Source organism: Puntigrus tetrazona, chromosome 14 (assembly GCF_018831695.1).
Source record: "Puntigrus tetrazona isolate hp1 chromosome 14, ASM1883169v1, whole genome shotgun sequence".
Taxonomy (NCBI): Eukaryota; Metazoa; Chordata; class Actinopteri; order Cypriniformes; family Cyprinidae; genus Puntigrus; species Puntigrus tetrazona.
The window spans coordinates 3,003,485-3,016,368 of NC_056712.1; the positions used below are offsets into that span (position 1 = coordinate 3,003,485).

At 39.1% G+C, this 12,884-nt stretch overlaps 1 protein-coding gene across 1 annotated transcript in view; it reads right to left on the reverse strand.

Moving 5' to 3' along the window:
• Window positions 1-12,884, reverse strand: part of LOC122357265 (LIM and calponin homology domains-containing protein 1-like) — a 159,733-nt gene that overhangs the window by 36,502 nt on the left and 110,347 nt on the right. Inside the window, 2 exon segments of the mRNA XM_043256572.1 lie at window positions 10,458-10,533; window positions 10,536-10,709. Coding sequence (XP_043112507.1) covers window positions 10,458-10,533; window positions 10,536-10,709 — 250 coding nt within the window.

Genomic DNA, 12,884 nt, shown 5'->3' on the forward strand with positions numbered 1-12,884 from the left:
ACTTTAAACTTAAAATAAGCAAACTAATAAAGCAAATATCTCTATAACAGCTTCTATAGATGCATTTTAACTGCTTGCAGCACCTGTACAGTAAGTGCACGATTACACACGCACACACGCACACACAAAAAAAAGAGTGTTTTTCAAAGCGAGGTTGGCTTGACTGCAGTTGCTGAGCCTATTGCAATCCTGTAAGTCCACTACCTGTTGCCCGAGTGTGGTTATTCATCTAACATGACTTTTCTTGATGAACATGATGAACTTTCTTTTATTCTCTCATCTCCCTTGTAAGAAGATCCAGTTTGGAGCATGACGACCAAGAACCACTACGTCTGCTGATATGTCTCATGAAAGTGTGTATGACAATTGTAAAAAGCTACTATTCATTGATTTTGTTTAGCACAAATGCATCACTTGGGATCTGAAGGACTTTATTTGTTATAGTTTTAATTCATCTTTGTTAACATTAGTTAATAAAAATGCAGCTGTTCACTACTGCATTCATTTTAGCTAAGGTCCGTTTGATAAAATTCATAGATACAACTTTTGAATAATGTTTTAGTGAATGATAGAACCAACATTAATTAAGAGTAATAAATTATTTTTAGTTTAAGTGAACTTGTCATGATGTTATCTGCCATGCCTTATTTTCGCCACTTGATGGCACCAATTTTCCTGTGTTTTTTCTCTCAGCTAATTAGGTTTATTAGTCCCAGCCCTGTATAATTAGCTTCCCTATTTAAGTGGCTCTCTTTTTGTCATTTGTGCTTGGTTATTTTTGCTTGCTGGTGCCCTTTTGGTTTATGTGTAAATTCTCTTTTTCTTTGAATTTTTGTCCCAGGACTTCTGATATTTTTGTCTACTCTTAAGAGAATTTATTTTGCGTTTTGGAGTAGTTTTCTGTTTGGACTGTTATTTTTGCCCTGTTAATAAAAACTATTCTTTTTTTACTTTTTTTGTGTCTCGCATTTGGGTCCAACACTACGGTTGGGAGAGTATTTAACTATGGCACTAGAGACCCAAGTTCAAGTTCGGATTCTGACAGAACTAATGTTAATTTAAGTTAACTAATGGTAGCATGGAACCTTAAAATATTATCGGTGTATCTAAGATGTTAAAGTGTAATGCCCAGCCAGGAGCACTAGCTGTGCTCTGCCCCTCTGCTTGCTGTACAATCATCTCCTGTTTGAGGACTTTATAACTAAGGGCCCTCTTTAAGCATTCTGCGAAGTATTGCCAGTTTTACTGCCTTACCAAGCATTATTTCTGTTTATTTTGATTACCATTCATGTGTATGATCTCTGCCTGTTTATCGATTCACAGACCTGCTTTCCTGTATTGTTTGCCTGATTGGACCGATGACCTGGTTTAAACCCATTGCCTGCTTGATTAACATTGTCTCTTGGATTTCCCTGTACCTGTCAACGGATCGGACTGAGTTTGTGTTACTGACTTTCTGTCTGCCTTAACATTTATGTCTGTTGCCCTTGCATACTTTCTTCAACAAATCCACAAAGTGTCTGAATATCTGGCCGAGGGAAAGGATATATTAAAAAAAATCCTGCAGATCACCCATGGGAATCGACCAGCCACTGAGCCAAACCCTCACTCTCCAAGTTGGCCTTCTTCATCAATAATCCATATCCCTATATGTAGTGGTCTCCCAAAGCTTCTAGTCAATGCTTCCCCAATAAGCCCATACCTTGTTTTACAGTATTGAGAGTCCAGAAACCAATCAAGCAGTGACTGTTCCCTCTTGTTACCATGATTGTCTAGAGGTATTTAGTAAAATCCAAGCCACAAAATTACCGTCCCACCGGCCTGGAGACTGTCATCGATCTACTTTCCAACGTCATGCCACCGAAGAGCAAGGTCTACCCACTTTCCAAGAATGAGAGTCAGGCAATGGAAGAATACATTTTGGAAGCCCTCAAATCTGGTTTAATCCGCTCCTTCTACATCTCCAACCACCACAGGGTTTTTTCTTTTTTTTGAAAAGAAGAACAGAGGATTATGACCCTGCATCAATTATAGAGGGCTCAACAACATCACAATAAATTTACGTTACCCACTTCCTCTAGTCCGTTCTGTCTTAGAACAGTTCAGAGAGGCAACCATATATACAAAACTAGACTTGAGAAGTGCTTATAACCTGATCCACATTAAAGAGGGCGATGAGTACAGCTCAGAGGGCACTACGAGGACCAGGTCATGCCGTATGGGCTCGCCAACTCACCAGCCGTGTTTCAATTCTTCATAAATTAGATATTCAGAGACATCATCAACCAATTTGTTATGATAATATCCTGATTTACTCCAAATCAGACACTCGGCTGCAAACTGCCCCAGTGCCCGCTGTAGGTCCTGGCTTGATGCAGCCAACAGGACAGCATTATAACGTCTCTTAGAGAAATAACTATATTTTGAGTACAGCTTGTTTCTTAATTACTAAATTAGTGATCAAAGAGTCAAAATGGATAAGCTAAAAGTTAAAGCCATGACTGAATGGCCCCAACCCTCCACAGTGAAAGAACTACAGAGATTCTTGGGCTTTGCAAACTTCTACAGACATTTTATCTCAAACATCAGTATCTCCCAGTTAGACATGCCTGGAACACCTCCACTGGGAGGCGTCCGGGTGGCATCTGGGACAGATGCTCAAGCCACCTCAGCTAGCCTTTCTCGATGCAGAGGAACAGCAGGTCTATTCTGAGCTTCTCCCGAGTGACCGAGCTCCTCACCCTATCTCTAAGGGACCGCCCAGCCACACTGCAAAGGAAACTCTTTTGGCCTCTTGTGTCCGGGATCTCATTCTTTCGGTCATGACCCAAAGCTCAAGACCATAGGTGAGAGTAGGAACATAGATTGACCAGTTAATTGAAGCTTCACCTTGCAGCTCAGCTCCTACTTCACCATGACAGATCAGTACAACCACATTACTGTTGACCTCTCGTTCCATCCTTCCCTCACTTAAACTCCTCCACCTGAAGCAGGACCTCTCCACAAACCTGAAGGAAACAAGCCACCCTTTTCTGTCAGAGAACCTCAGACTGCTGATTTCACCCTAGCTGCTTTATGCTGTAGGTCCTGGCTTGATGCAGCCAACACGACAACATTTTCCACAAAAAGCAGAGACGAGATCCTGTGGTCACAAAACCGGATCCCCTCTGGCCCCGGGCTGTGTCTAGAAATCCTGTCCATAAAAATAATGAACAGGATCAATGACAAACAATCCTTGGGAATGAGTTTGACTTGCTGCCGGCAATGCGAACCAAGCTTCTGCTCTGGTCATACAGGGACTGGACAGCCCTTAGCAAAGGGCCCAGATCCACAAAACACATGTGGACTGGCTGAGCAAACTCTATACCCTAAAAGGGTATAGAGCTGATCCAGTGTTCAATGACCTGGAACCAAAACAAAAGCCACATTGTTCCTCCTTGAACCGAGGCATCGACTTTTTCCAGGGAGGCTGAGGAGTATGATCTCCCTGTACTTGGAACACACCCTCTGGTCCCCCTTCTTGAAAAGAGGACCCACCACCCCGGGTCTGCCAGCCCAGAGGTACAGTCCTTAGCCTTCAATCGATGTTGCAGAGGCGTGTCAGTCAAGACACAACATCCAGAGACCTGAGGTACTAGGGGCAGATCTCATCCACCAAGGAGCTTCTTAACTACCTCTTTGCCCCCACCCTCAGCTTCCTCAGTGGAAGACGCGTTGGCTGGACTGAGGAGATCCTCAAAGTATTTCTTCCACCGCCCAACAATATCCTCAGTCAGCAGATTCCCACTCCCACTGTATATAGCATTGGCAGGGCACTGCTTCCTCCTCCTGAGGCACCGGACAGTTTGCCAGAACCTCTTCGATGCTATCCGATAGTCCTTCTCCATGGCCCCACTGAACTCCTCTAAAACACAGAGTTTTTTGCAGTCCGCTTTATTGGATCTGAACCCGAGTGGGGTTCTTTTGATGGACACACTAGGGCAGAGGTCAATGATCTACTTTGTGGTTGTTTCATCTGACCTCTCGCAGAGTCATAAGAATTTTTGGCCTTAATTCTAAGCGGTATGTGTGAATAAAACCAGGCACCGCCCATTACCTGTCCAATACAGACCCAACAGTAAAGCATGGTAGTGGCAGGATCATGCTGTGGGGGTGTTTTTCAGCTGTAGGGACAGGACGACTGGTTGCAATTGAAGGAAAGAGAATGTGGCCAAGTACAGGGATGTCCTGGATGAAAACCTTCTCCAGAGTGCTCAGGACCTCAGACTGGGCTGAAGGTTCACCTTCCAACAAGACAATGATCCTAAGCACACAGCTAAAAAAACAAAGGAGTGGCTTCACAATAACTCTGTGACTGTTCTTGAATGGCCCAGCCAGAGCCCTGACCAATTGAGCATCTCTAAAGAGACCAGAAAATGGCGGTCCACCAATATTTACCATCCAACCTGATAGAACTGGAGAGGATTTGCAAGGAAAATGGCAGAGGATCCCCTAATCCAGGTGTTTCCCAAAATGACTCATGTGTATTAGATCTGTATTAGACTTTATTAGATCAAAGGGTGCTTCTACTAAATACTGTGAAAAGGGTCTGAATACTGAGGACCATGTGATATTTAAGTCTTTTTTGATAAATCTGCAAAATTGTCAGATTTCAAATTTCTTTTTCTGTCAATATGGGCTGCTGTGTGTACACCAATGAGTAAAAAAAATAACTACATGATAGTAAATGGTTGCAATATAACAAATGAAAAATTTAAGGGGGTCTGAATACTTTCTGAACCCGATGTATATTAGTGCCTTGTGAAAGTATTCATGTCCCTTTCATTTTTAACATTTTGTTATGTTATGGCCTCATGTTAAGCTGCTTTTAAAAAATCCACATAAATCTACACTCCATACACCATAACTGTACAACAAAAAAAAATGTTCATCTTTGCAAATTTGCATATTCCCTGTTACCCTCTGGGTGGATTGCCTGTTCCTTGTTTGTCTGTGAGCGAGACTTTTTTTATTAACACACAGTTAAAAAATACTTAGAATGGCATTTAGAGCATTTCCTGCACCTGTGTTTCAGTGTGTTCAAGAATTTCCGGGAATGTATGGTGCTTTGCATATTAAGCATACAATGGCCATTGTGAACACAATGTGGTCATTCATGAGCTTTATAAAAGGTATAGTTACTGGGCTAATATTCAGATAATAAAATTCAGATTCCATTTGAATTACTGATGCATTTATCTTGATAAATGTATAGATTTTAAGCAACAATGTATTAATAATTCTCAAGTTTTTCAAAATGTATCAAAAATATTTCTGCTTTCTTCCTATCGGCAGCCCTGAGAACTGCTTTTAGGAAGGTTATTAAATATAGCACACAGATACAGGACAGTCCTGCTTCCCTTTGTAGATCATTTCGCAGTATGGAAACTGCACTGTAGAAAGAGTCAACAGAATCCAGTTTCCTGCTACTTCATAGTTCCAAAGAAAAATAGGGGGGTAAGGCCCATTTTAGATCTCCGGCTTCTGAACCGCGCAGGGATGAAGCTGAAGTTCAGGATGCTCACTGTTAAACAGGTCATGTCTCAAATCAAGTCTGAGGACTGTTTTGTCAAGATAGATCTAAAAGACTTTTTCATGTGTCAGATCCATCCTTCTCACAGGAAGTTCCTGAGGTTCGCTTTTGGGGTTCTTTCTTTTGGCGTTGCACTCTCACCCTGCATGTTTACAAAGTGTGTGGATGCTGCTCTGGCTCCTCTGCGACTCCAGGACATCTGCATACTCAATAACATTGATGACTGCCTGATTTTTCCCCAAGAGTATAGCAGTAATGACAGAATTTCTTTACTTCTAAGATTGATACCATCAGAGATAAAATTGTAACTATGCAGCTGTCAACTACAGTTTAACATCAGATAGTGAGCTTTAGATTCCCTGAGAAAAAATTACACTCTTTCTCTATTATAGGAGAAGAAGACTTGTACAAACTTGTTAAATCATCTAAACCAGCAACATGTATGTTAGACCCTATTCCATCTGAACTATTCTAAACTGCTTCCAGAAGTCATAGATCCTATTTTGAACATTATTAATTCATCATTGTCATTAGGATATGTTCCCAAAACATTCAAATTGGCTGTAGTTAAGCCTCTTATTAAGAAACCACATCTTGATCCCAAAGATTTAGTAAATTACAGACCAATCTCTAATCTCCCTTTTCTGTCAAAGATACTAGAAAAGGTATCCATAAGGAGTTCCTCAAGGCTCAGTGCTAGGACCGTTACTTTTCAACCTGTACACATTACCTATATTATCAGGAGACATGGTGTTAGCTTTCACTGCTATGCTGATGATACTCAGCTCTATATTTCAGCGCAGCCTGGTGATACACACCAAACTGAGAATCTAGCAGAATGCATAGTCGATATAAAAAACAGGATGATGAGTAACTTCTTAATGCTAAATTCTGAAAAAAACAGAGGTGCTAATAATTGGACCTAAAACCCCCACATATAATAATCTAGAACACAGTCTAACACTTGATGGCTGCTCTGTTAATTCTTCATCATCAGTTAGGAACCTAGGTGTGCTGTTTGACAGCAATCCTTCGAAAACCATGTTTCTAGCATCTGTAAAACTGCGTTTTTCCATCTAAAAATATATCTAAATTACAACCTATGCTTTCAACCTCTAATTCAGAAATATTAATTCATTTGTTTATGACCTCGAGGTTAGATTATTGTAATGCTTTATTGGGTGGTTGTTCTGCATGCTTGATAAACAAACTTCAGCTTGCCCAAAACTCAGCAGCTACAGTCCTTACTAGAACTAGAAAGTACGATCATATTAGCCTGGTTCTGTCAACACTGCACTGGCTCCCTATCAAACATCGGACATATTTTAAAATTTTATTAATTACCTATAAAGCCCTGAATGGTTTAGCTCCTCAATACTTGAGCAAGCTCTTATCACATTATAGTCCTGCCCATCCGCTGCGTTCTCAAAACTCTGGCCATTTGATAATACCTAGAATATCAAAATCAACTGCGGGTGGCAGATCCTTTTCCTATCTAGCACCTAAACTCTGGAACAATCTCCCTAACTCTGTTCGGGAAGCAGACACACTCTGCCAGTTTAAATGTAGATTAAAGACACATCTTTTTAACTTAGCCTACACATAGCACACCAACACACTTTTTATTATTCAAATCCGTTAAAGGATTTTTAGGCTGCATTACTTAGATTTGCTGTAACCGGGAACACTACTCCTAAAATACGATGTACTTGTGACATCGTAAAAGAATGGCATCTACGCTAATATTAGTCCTGTCTCTTTCTCAATCTGTTTTCACAGTTTGTATCCAGACTAGATGGTGGATCAGCACCCAGAGATTATGTTCATCAGAGACCAGAACACCTAGATGCGCCCCGTGGACCAATCACCAGATCTTGATGGACACACACAGTAAGTCATTTACACTATCTGACACAGCTGCGTTTAAAATTGAACTGGAAGTTAAGTGCTGGGCGTCCGGTCAGAGGAGAACTGACCCCAACTGAGCCAGGTTTCTCCCAAGGTTTTTTTTTCTCCATTCTGTATGGATGAGGTTTTGTTTCCTTGCCGCTGTCGCCTCTGGCTTGCTTTGTTGAGGACACTTAACTTCTACTGATTATCGTTGAATTGATTAGAGATTAGAAGAGACCGTCTCTGCATTTAATAACAAATTGGTTTCTCTCGTCATTATACATCCCTGTCATTGTATTCTTCTACCTTAGACTGTACAGTGCTTTGATGCAACCTGTGTTGCTATATAAATAAAAATGAGTGATTGATTTTAGTGCAGTTGATGAGTGAGGTGAGCAGATAGTCCTCGCTCACATGACACATTTGGGGTTGAGACTAAACGCCAAGAAAAGGTGTGGTGTGGGATTCGACCAGGATGCAGGCTCATATAACCACTGCTCAAATCGAGTCAATCCTCGCTGCAGTCATAAAAGTAAAAGAAGGCCAATCACTCACTCTCAAGCAGTTCTAGAGACTGCTGGGCCTTATGGCAGCTGGGTCCAACATCGCATCGGTTGGCCCTCTGTACATGAGGCCCCCACAGTGGTAGCTCAGGAACAGGGGTATTTCCCTGAGGGGAAAGACGCTTTGCATGACCAAAGTGTCACGCCAAATCTGTATGTGCCTTAGACATGTGGAGAAACCCTGGTTCCTACATCACTGCCCGGTGCTGGGAGCTCCTTGTTGCCATATAATGCTAGTGATGGACATCTCTCACTGGTTGGGGAGCAGTCATGAGTGGCCGCTCAGCCCACGGTCTTTGGAGGGGTTGCCATCTTACATGCACCTTGTTATAAGTATGGTAGAACCATCACTTCCACCACAAAAAAATGCTTTGTAAGTAATCTTCCAGATTTATCTCAATTCCTTAGTGCATCCAACACTGCACAAAAACTTGATGATGTAACCGAAATTATGCACTCTCTTTTTTCTAGCACTTTAGATACAGTTGCTCTACGTTTCAGAATGATGAAACAAAAAAAAAATCCATGACTACGTGGTTTAATGAGCACACTCGCATTCAAAAGAGAGCAGCCTGTAAAATGGAGCGCAGCTGGAGAAGTTTAGCTTTTATGTTTTGCCACTATATTTTAGTTTTTTTTTTTTTTTTGTGAAAATAATGTCGATGGACAAAACATGTATATGTTTCACGAACTATGATTGAACACAAAGCATTTTTTTTGATAATCCATAAGCCTCTGGAAATACCCTTTTTTTTAAATTGAGGACATTGTTCATGGTAACAGCCAATCGGCCTACAGAGTGACATAACTATTGAGTTTTTGTTTGCACCTTCAGCAAATGCACACAAAATGACGTTAAAACAACAGTCTTGATGAGTGTCAATGTAAACTGTAAAATGTAAAAACTGTATTGTTTCTGATACACACTTTATCCCAAACCAGAAGTTTCACAACGTCTTCAAAACGTAACAATATTACTTTCTCGGTCTCACCACCACAATTACACTTATTATGTGGGTCACTAAGTAGTGTACTATTAGAAATGTCATTTTGAGGAGACACCCTAGAGTATTGCTGTTTAGAGTTAGAATCTATTTGCAGCGACTCTACATATTGAACTTCCTGCACTTCACTTCCTGCTACCACAGAGGACAATTCTAATGAAATGTTTTCACTCCCACTAAGCCACACAAGAACAGTGACACACCCACAAAAACAACATACAAGACAAACGGTATGTGCAATGTCAAACAAACATGCAATACAGAAAAAGGAAATGGTAAGGAAAGTTTTATACAACAGAGGGACAAAAACAACACACACACAAAAATACATAAATACATTTTGTTATTTTCCATCTGAATTCACTACTATCTAGTATGTGCTGTATAAAAACAACTAATTCTCTCTATTCTTTTTATTTATTTCTATCACAATGATTTTTTGAAACATCATTTGACATTGGATATTTAATTGTATGTGCTAAAGTCTGCCATTTTTGTTTATACAATGAATAGCCGTTTTTTTATTGTAAATTGCAATGTTGTAGCAATTTTTAAAAATATTTATATTTTTCTAATTATCTCCCAATTTCTCCGCTAAAAGGAGCCTAAGCCCGAACACAAAATATGAACTGCATACTAAAGAAATTGTAGCATGCTAATAGACAATTCTGAACACAATGCTCCAAACAATAAATAAATATATCTGTACAGATAGCACTTAAAATACTTACAGTTGCACTGAATGCAATTATACGAGATGACCTTTTGATGTTTTCAGGCAATTTCATATTAGAAATTCCTGTCTGTGTTCATAGTGTCAGTCTGATGGTGGTTCTAGATCAGAGCAGCCTGTAGCTCTTAGACAATAAACGTTTACATCTGGTTCGGATAAAGCACAGCACTACAAAATCAAAACAAATTAAAAAAAAACAAATCCCTGAAGTTGCCATAGTATATTGCCAAGTTTTTATCTGGGGGGAATTTTACAAAAGGTATCTGTACTGTAAATGTGTTTTTGTTTTTGGAAAACAGTAATAGTGCTTCAGAAGAGAAGAGATTTATTTATTTAAAGATTTTAGATTTATTTAACTCTAGATCACAGAAGGTTAGGATTTTGTTGCAGGTACAGTTGTAACTGCATGAGACATTTTTTATAGAAATAATAAACATAGTGGAGAGAACAGTTCTCAGAAATGGAATTTGAATCTAACCAGATATTTGACCTCTTTAAACAAAAGACATCATGTTTTGAGCATAGTATTTTTTCTCCTTTACTCTTTACAGATGTCAGCTGAAAAAGTAAAAAAAAATCTTAAGAGTACTTTCCATATCAAGTCACTGTATCCACTGTACTCCAAATTAAAACAACATTACCAGATAGTAAAAACTCTATATTTCTATATCAACATAACAGCATCTCAGTTTTACCTGAAAGGTCTCTCTTCTTCAACAGGTGATGTTGCATTACTCCAACTTTTGCAGCTGTCATCTCTGTCTGTGCGAGGCGCCGCACTGGTGCAGGTATGTATGAGCTCTGGTTACTCTTGTTGGGTAGATACTGGTTGAAAGGTATGGCAGTCCGGGGTTCACTGTAGGAAGTTCGCCGGACCAGCATGTCATCCTTGCACACATCTGGCATCTTCCTCTGGGGGGTGTCGCACTCCGAGTCGCTGCCACGGTCTGCAGTGGAACAATTAGTGTGAATTAATTAGTATCTTAACACGTGTTTAAGCTTTGGGTAAATTGGGTAGTCAAAATAATTGACTGGAACAGTGACATTTATTTAGAGCAATTCGACTGTGCCAGTGTGTATTTTGTGCATACTATGTGGATAGGCTACAATAAGTCAAATTTGTTTAGCTGAGCTACCAGGCAGGTCATTGCCAAAGAATTTTACTTTGACTGACTGAAGCTAAAAACATGACATCCTACACAAAATAAAGAGCCCAAAGTGCATCATGAAGGATCAAAATCTGGTATTATATCATAAAAATACACTGGTAATCACACAAACCAAAGTGTCATGTTGATCACAGACAAGAAACCCACATTTTCACATGAAAATACCAGAAATCTAGTCTGCAATAAAGTTTTAGCTATAAAATGAAGGCACAGTTATATTTCGTTATATTTCTAATATATATATATATTATAACTGAAGATTTAAGTGGTAAATAAATTAGATGCAGAAGTTTTACAGTGAACATTTTACAGAAGGAAAAGAGTAGAAATACAATCCTCCTCTTACATTAGGTATACAACTTAATTATTTCAAACACTCTGGAGTATTAAAAAACCTATTAGCCTGTGTCTCCATTTAATACTATCCAGAAAATCACAAATACCTGAGGTTAGAATGGATTATTAACTAGTCTTAATGAAAATGATCAGGTAAAAACATTTATGCATCTCTCCTCCTCACCTTCTATCAGTGGTCACATTCTCAGGCAAAGTTAACCTCCACGTTTAACCCTGAGCTAAAGAAGCTGTCAAACACTACTCAACTGGTCATCTAATTAGTGTTTATGCAGTTTATTAGTGGAGCAGGAAAGCAGAGGGTTGGGTCCATCCATTTTCCCCTTTAAGAAAGCTTTATTGTTGTATTCTGTTTTATTTAGTTATTATTTATTTATTTATTATTTAATTAGCAATGTGCTTTAAAATATACTCTATTTTCATGGAATGTGATGGTTATAAAGTTGATTTGATTTTATAAAATGTTTTAAAATATTAAAACCTAACTTTTTTCAGCTTGTTACCAAGTTAACATTTAATTTCTCATTTTAATTTTGTCTAACTCAAGTTTATTTTGTCTAAAATAAATAATCATATGTTTTCAATTTAAACAAAAAAATTCAATTAAAATGAAAACAGAGATTCTAGCTCGCCCTTGGCCTGACGTCCATCTCTGCCAAAAGAGCAGAAAGAGGATGACCGGCTGAAACACTGTTGGCCCCAGGTTTGCTTCATTGGGGCAAAAGATATTATATATATTGTTGTAAAACCTGACAGTTTTATTGATTTGTAAGTTTGTCCTGTTTGTTGTAATGCCCTTATGAAATGTGAACACATGATGAAGAGTTTGAATGCTGGTGCGAAAGAAAAAGAAGACACGGGGTGTTGCATTTTGTTTATTAACAAGAGGGATTAAAAATAAATATACTATGCATGTTTTATTCACTTTTTATTGAAATAGATTGTAGAAAATAATAGTAAACATAGAGTTGCTATAGCTAGAAATTAAGTAGGAAAGATACTGAGTATATCAAGTATCAAGTAGTTATTGATTGTATTAGTAGAAGTATAGCCAGAAATGAAGTATGTATTAGTAAGAGCTTTAGGAAAAAGTATTACCAGCTGCTGTGTTGCAGACGAGGAGAAGGAGACATCTTCGGAGAAAATCACGGAGAGCGAGAGATAGAAGATGGAGAACTTTATATGCAGAAGTTCTGCAGGGAGTTTCCCACTTGATGACATCAGATAAATGCAGGACACCAGCTGACCTTGGACTACACCTATTATCTATAAAATAATCCAGAACAAGGAGGGCGAGCCAGATGCTGACCGAGCCTCTCCGGGGTCGACAACCTTGCCAGCTGGTGCCTTGAACGTTAGAGTTTCTTTGTAGAACTTTGTTTTTACTTTTACTTTTATTTCTAATTCAAGTATTTTATTTGTAACCTGTTTAATACTTATATAATAAAGCTATATCTTATTATAACCATGACGCTCGTCTGACAACAGACTCTGATTTCAAAAATCTGAGCAGAACAGAGCCACGGAGAAGTCTTCTGAGACCTGCCTAGTGAGTATGATTTAATACTTGGGGATAGGACAGATTTGACTTACTTTACC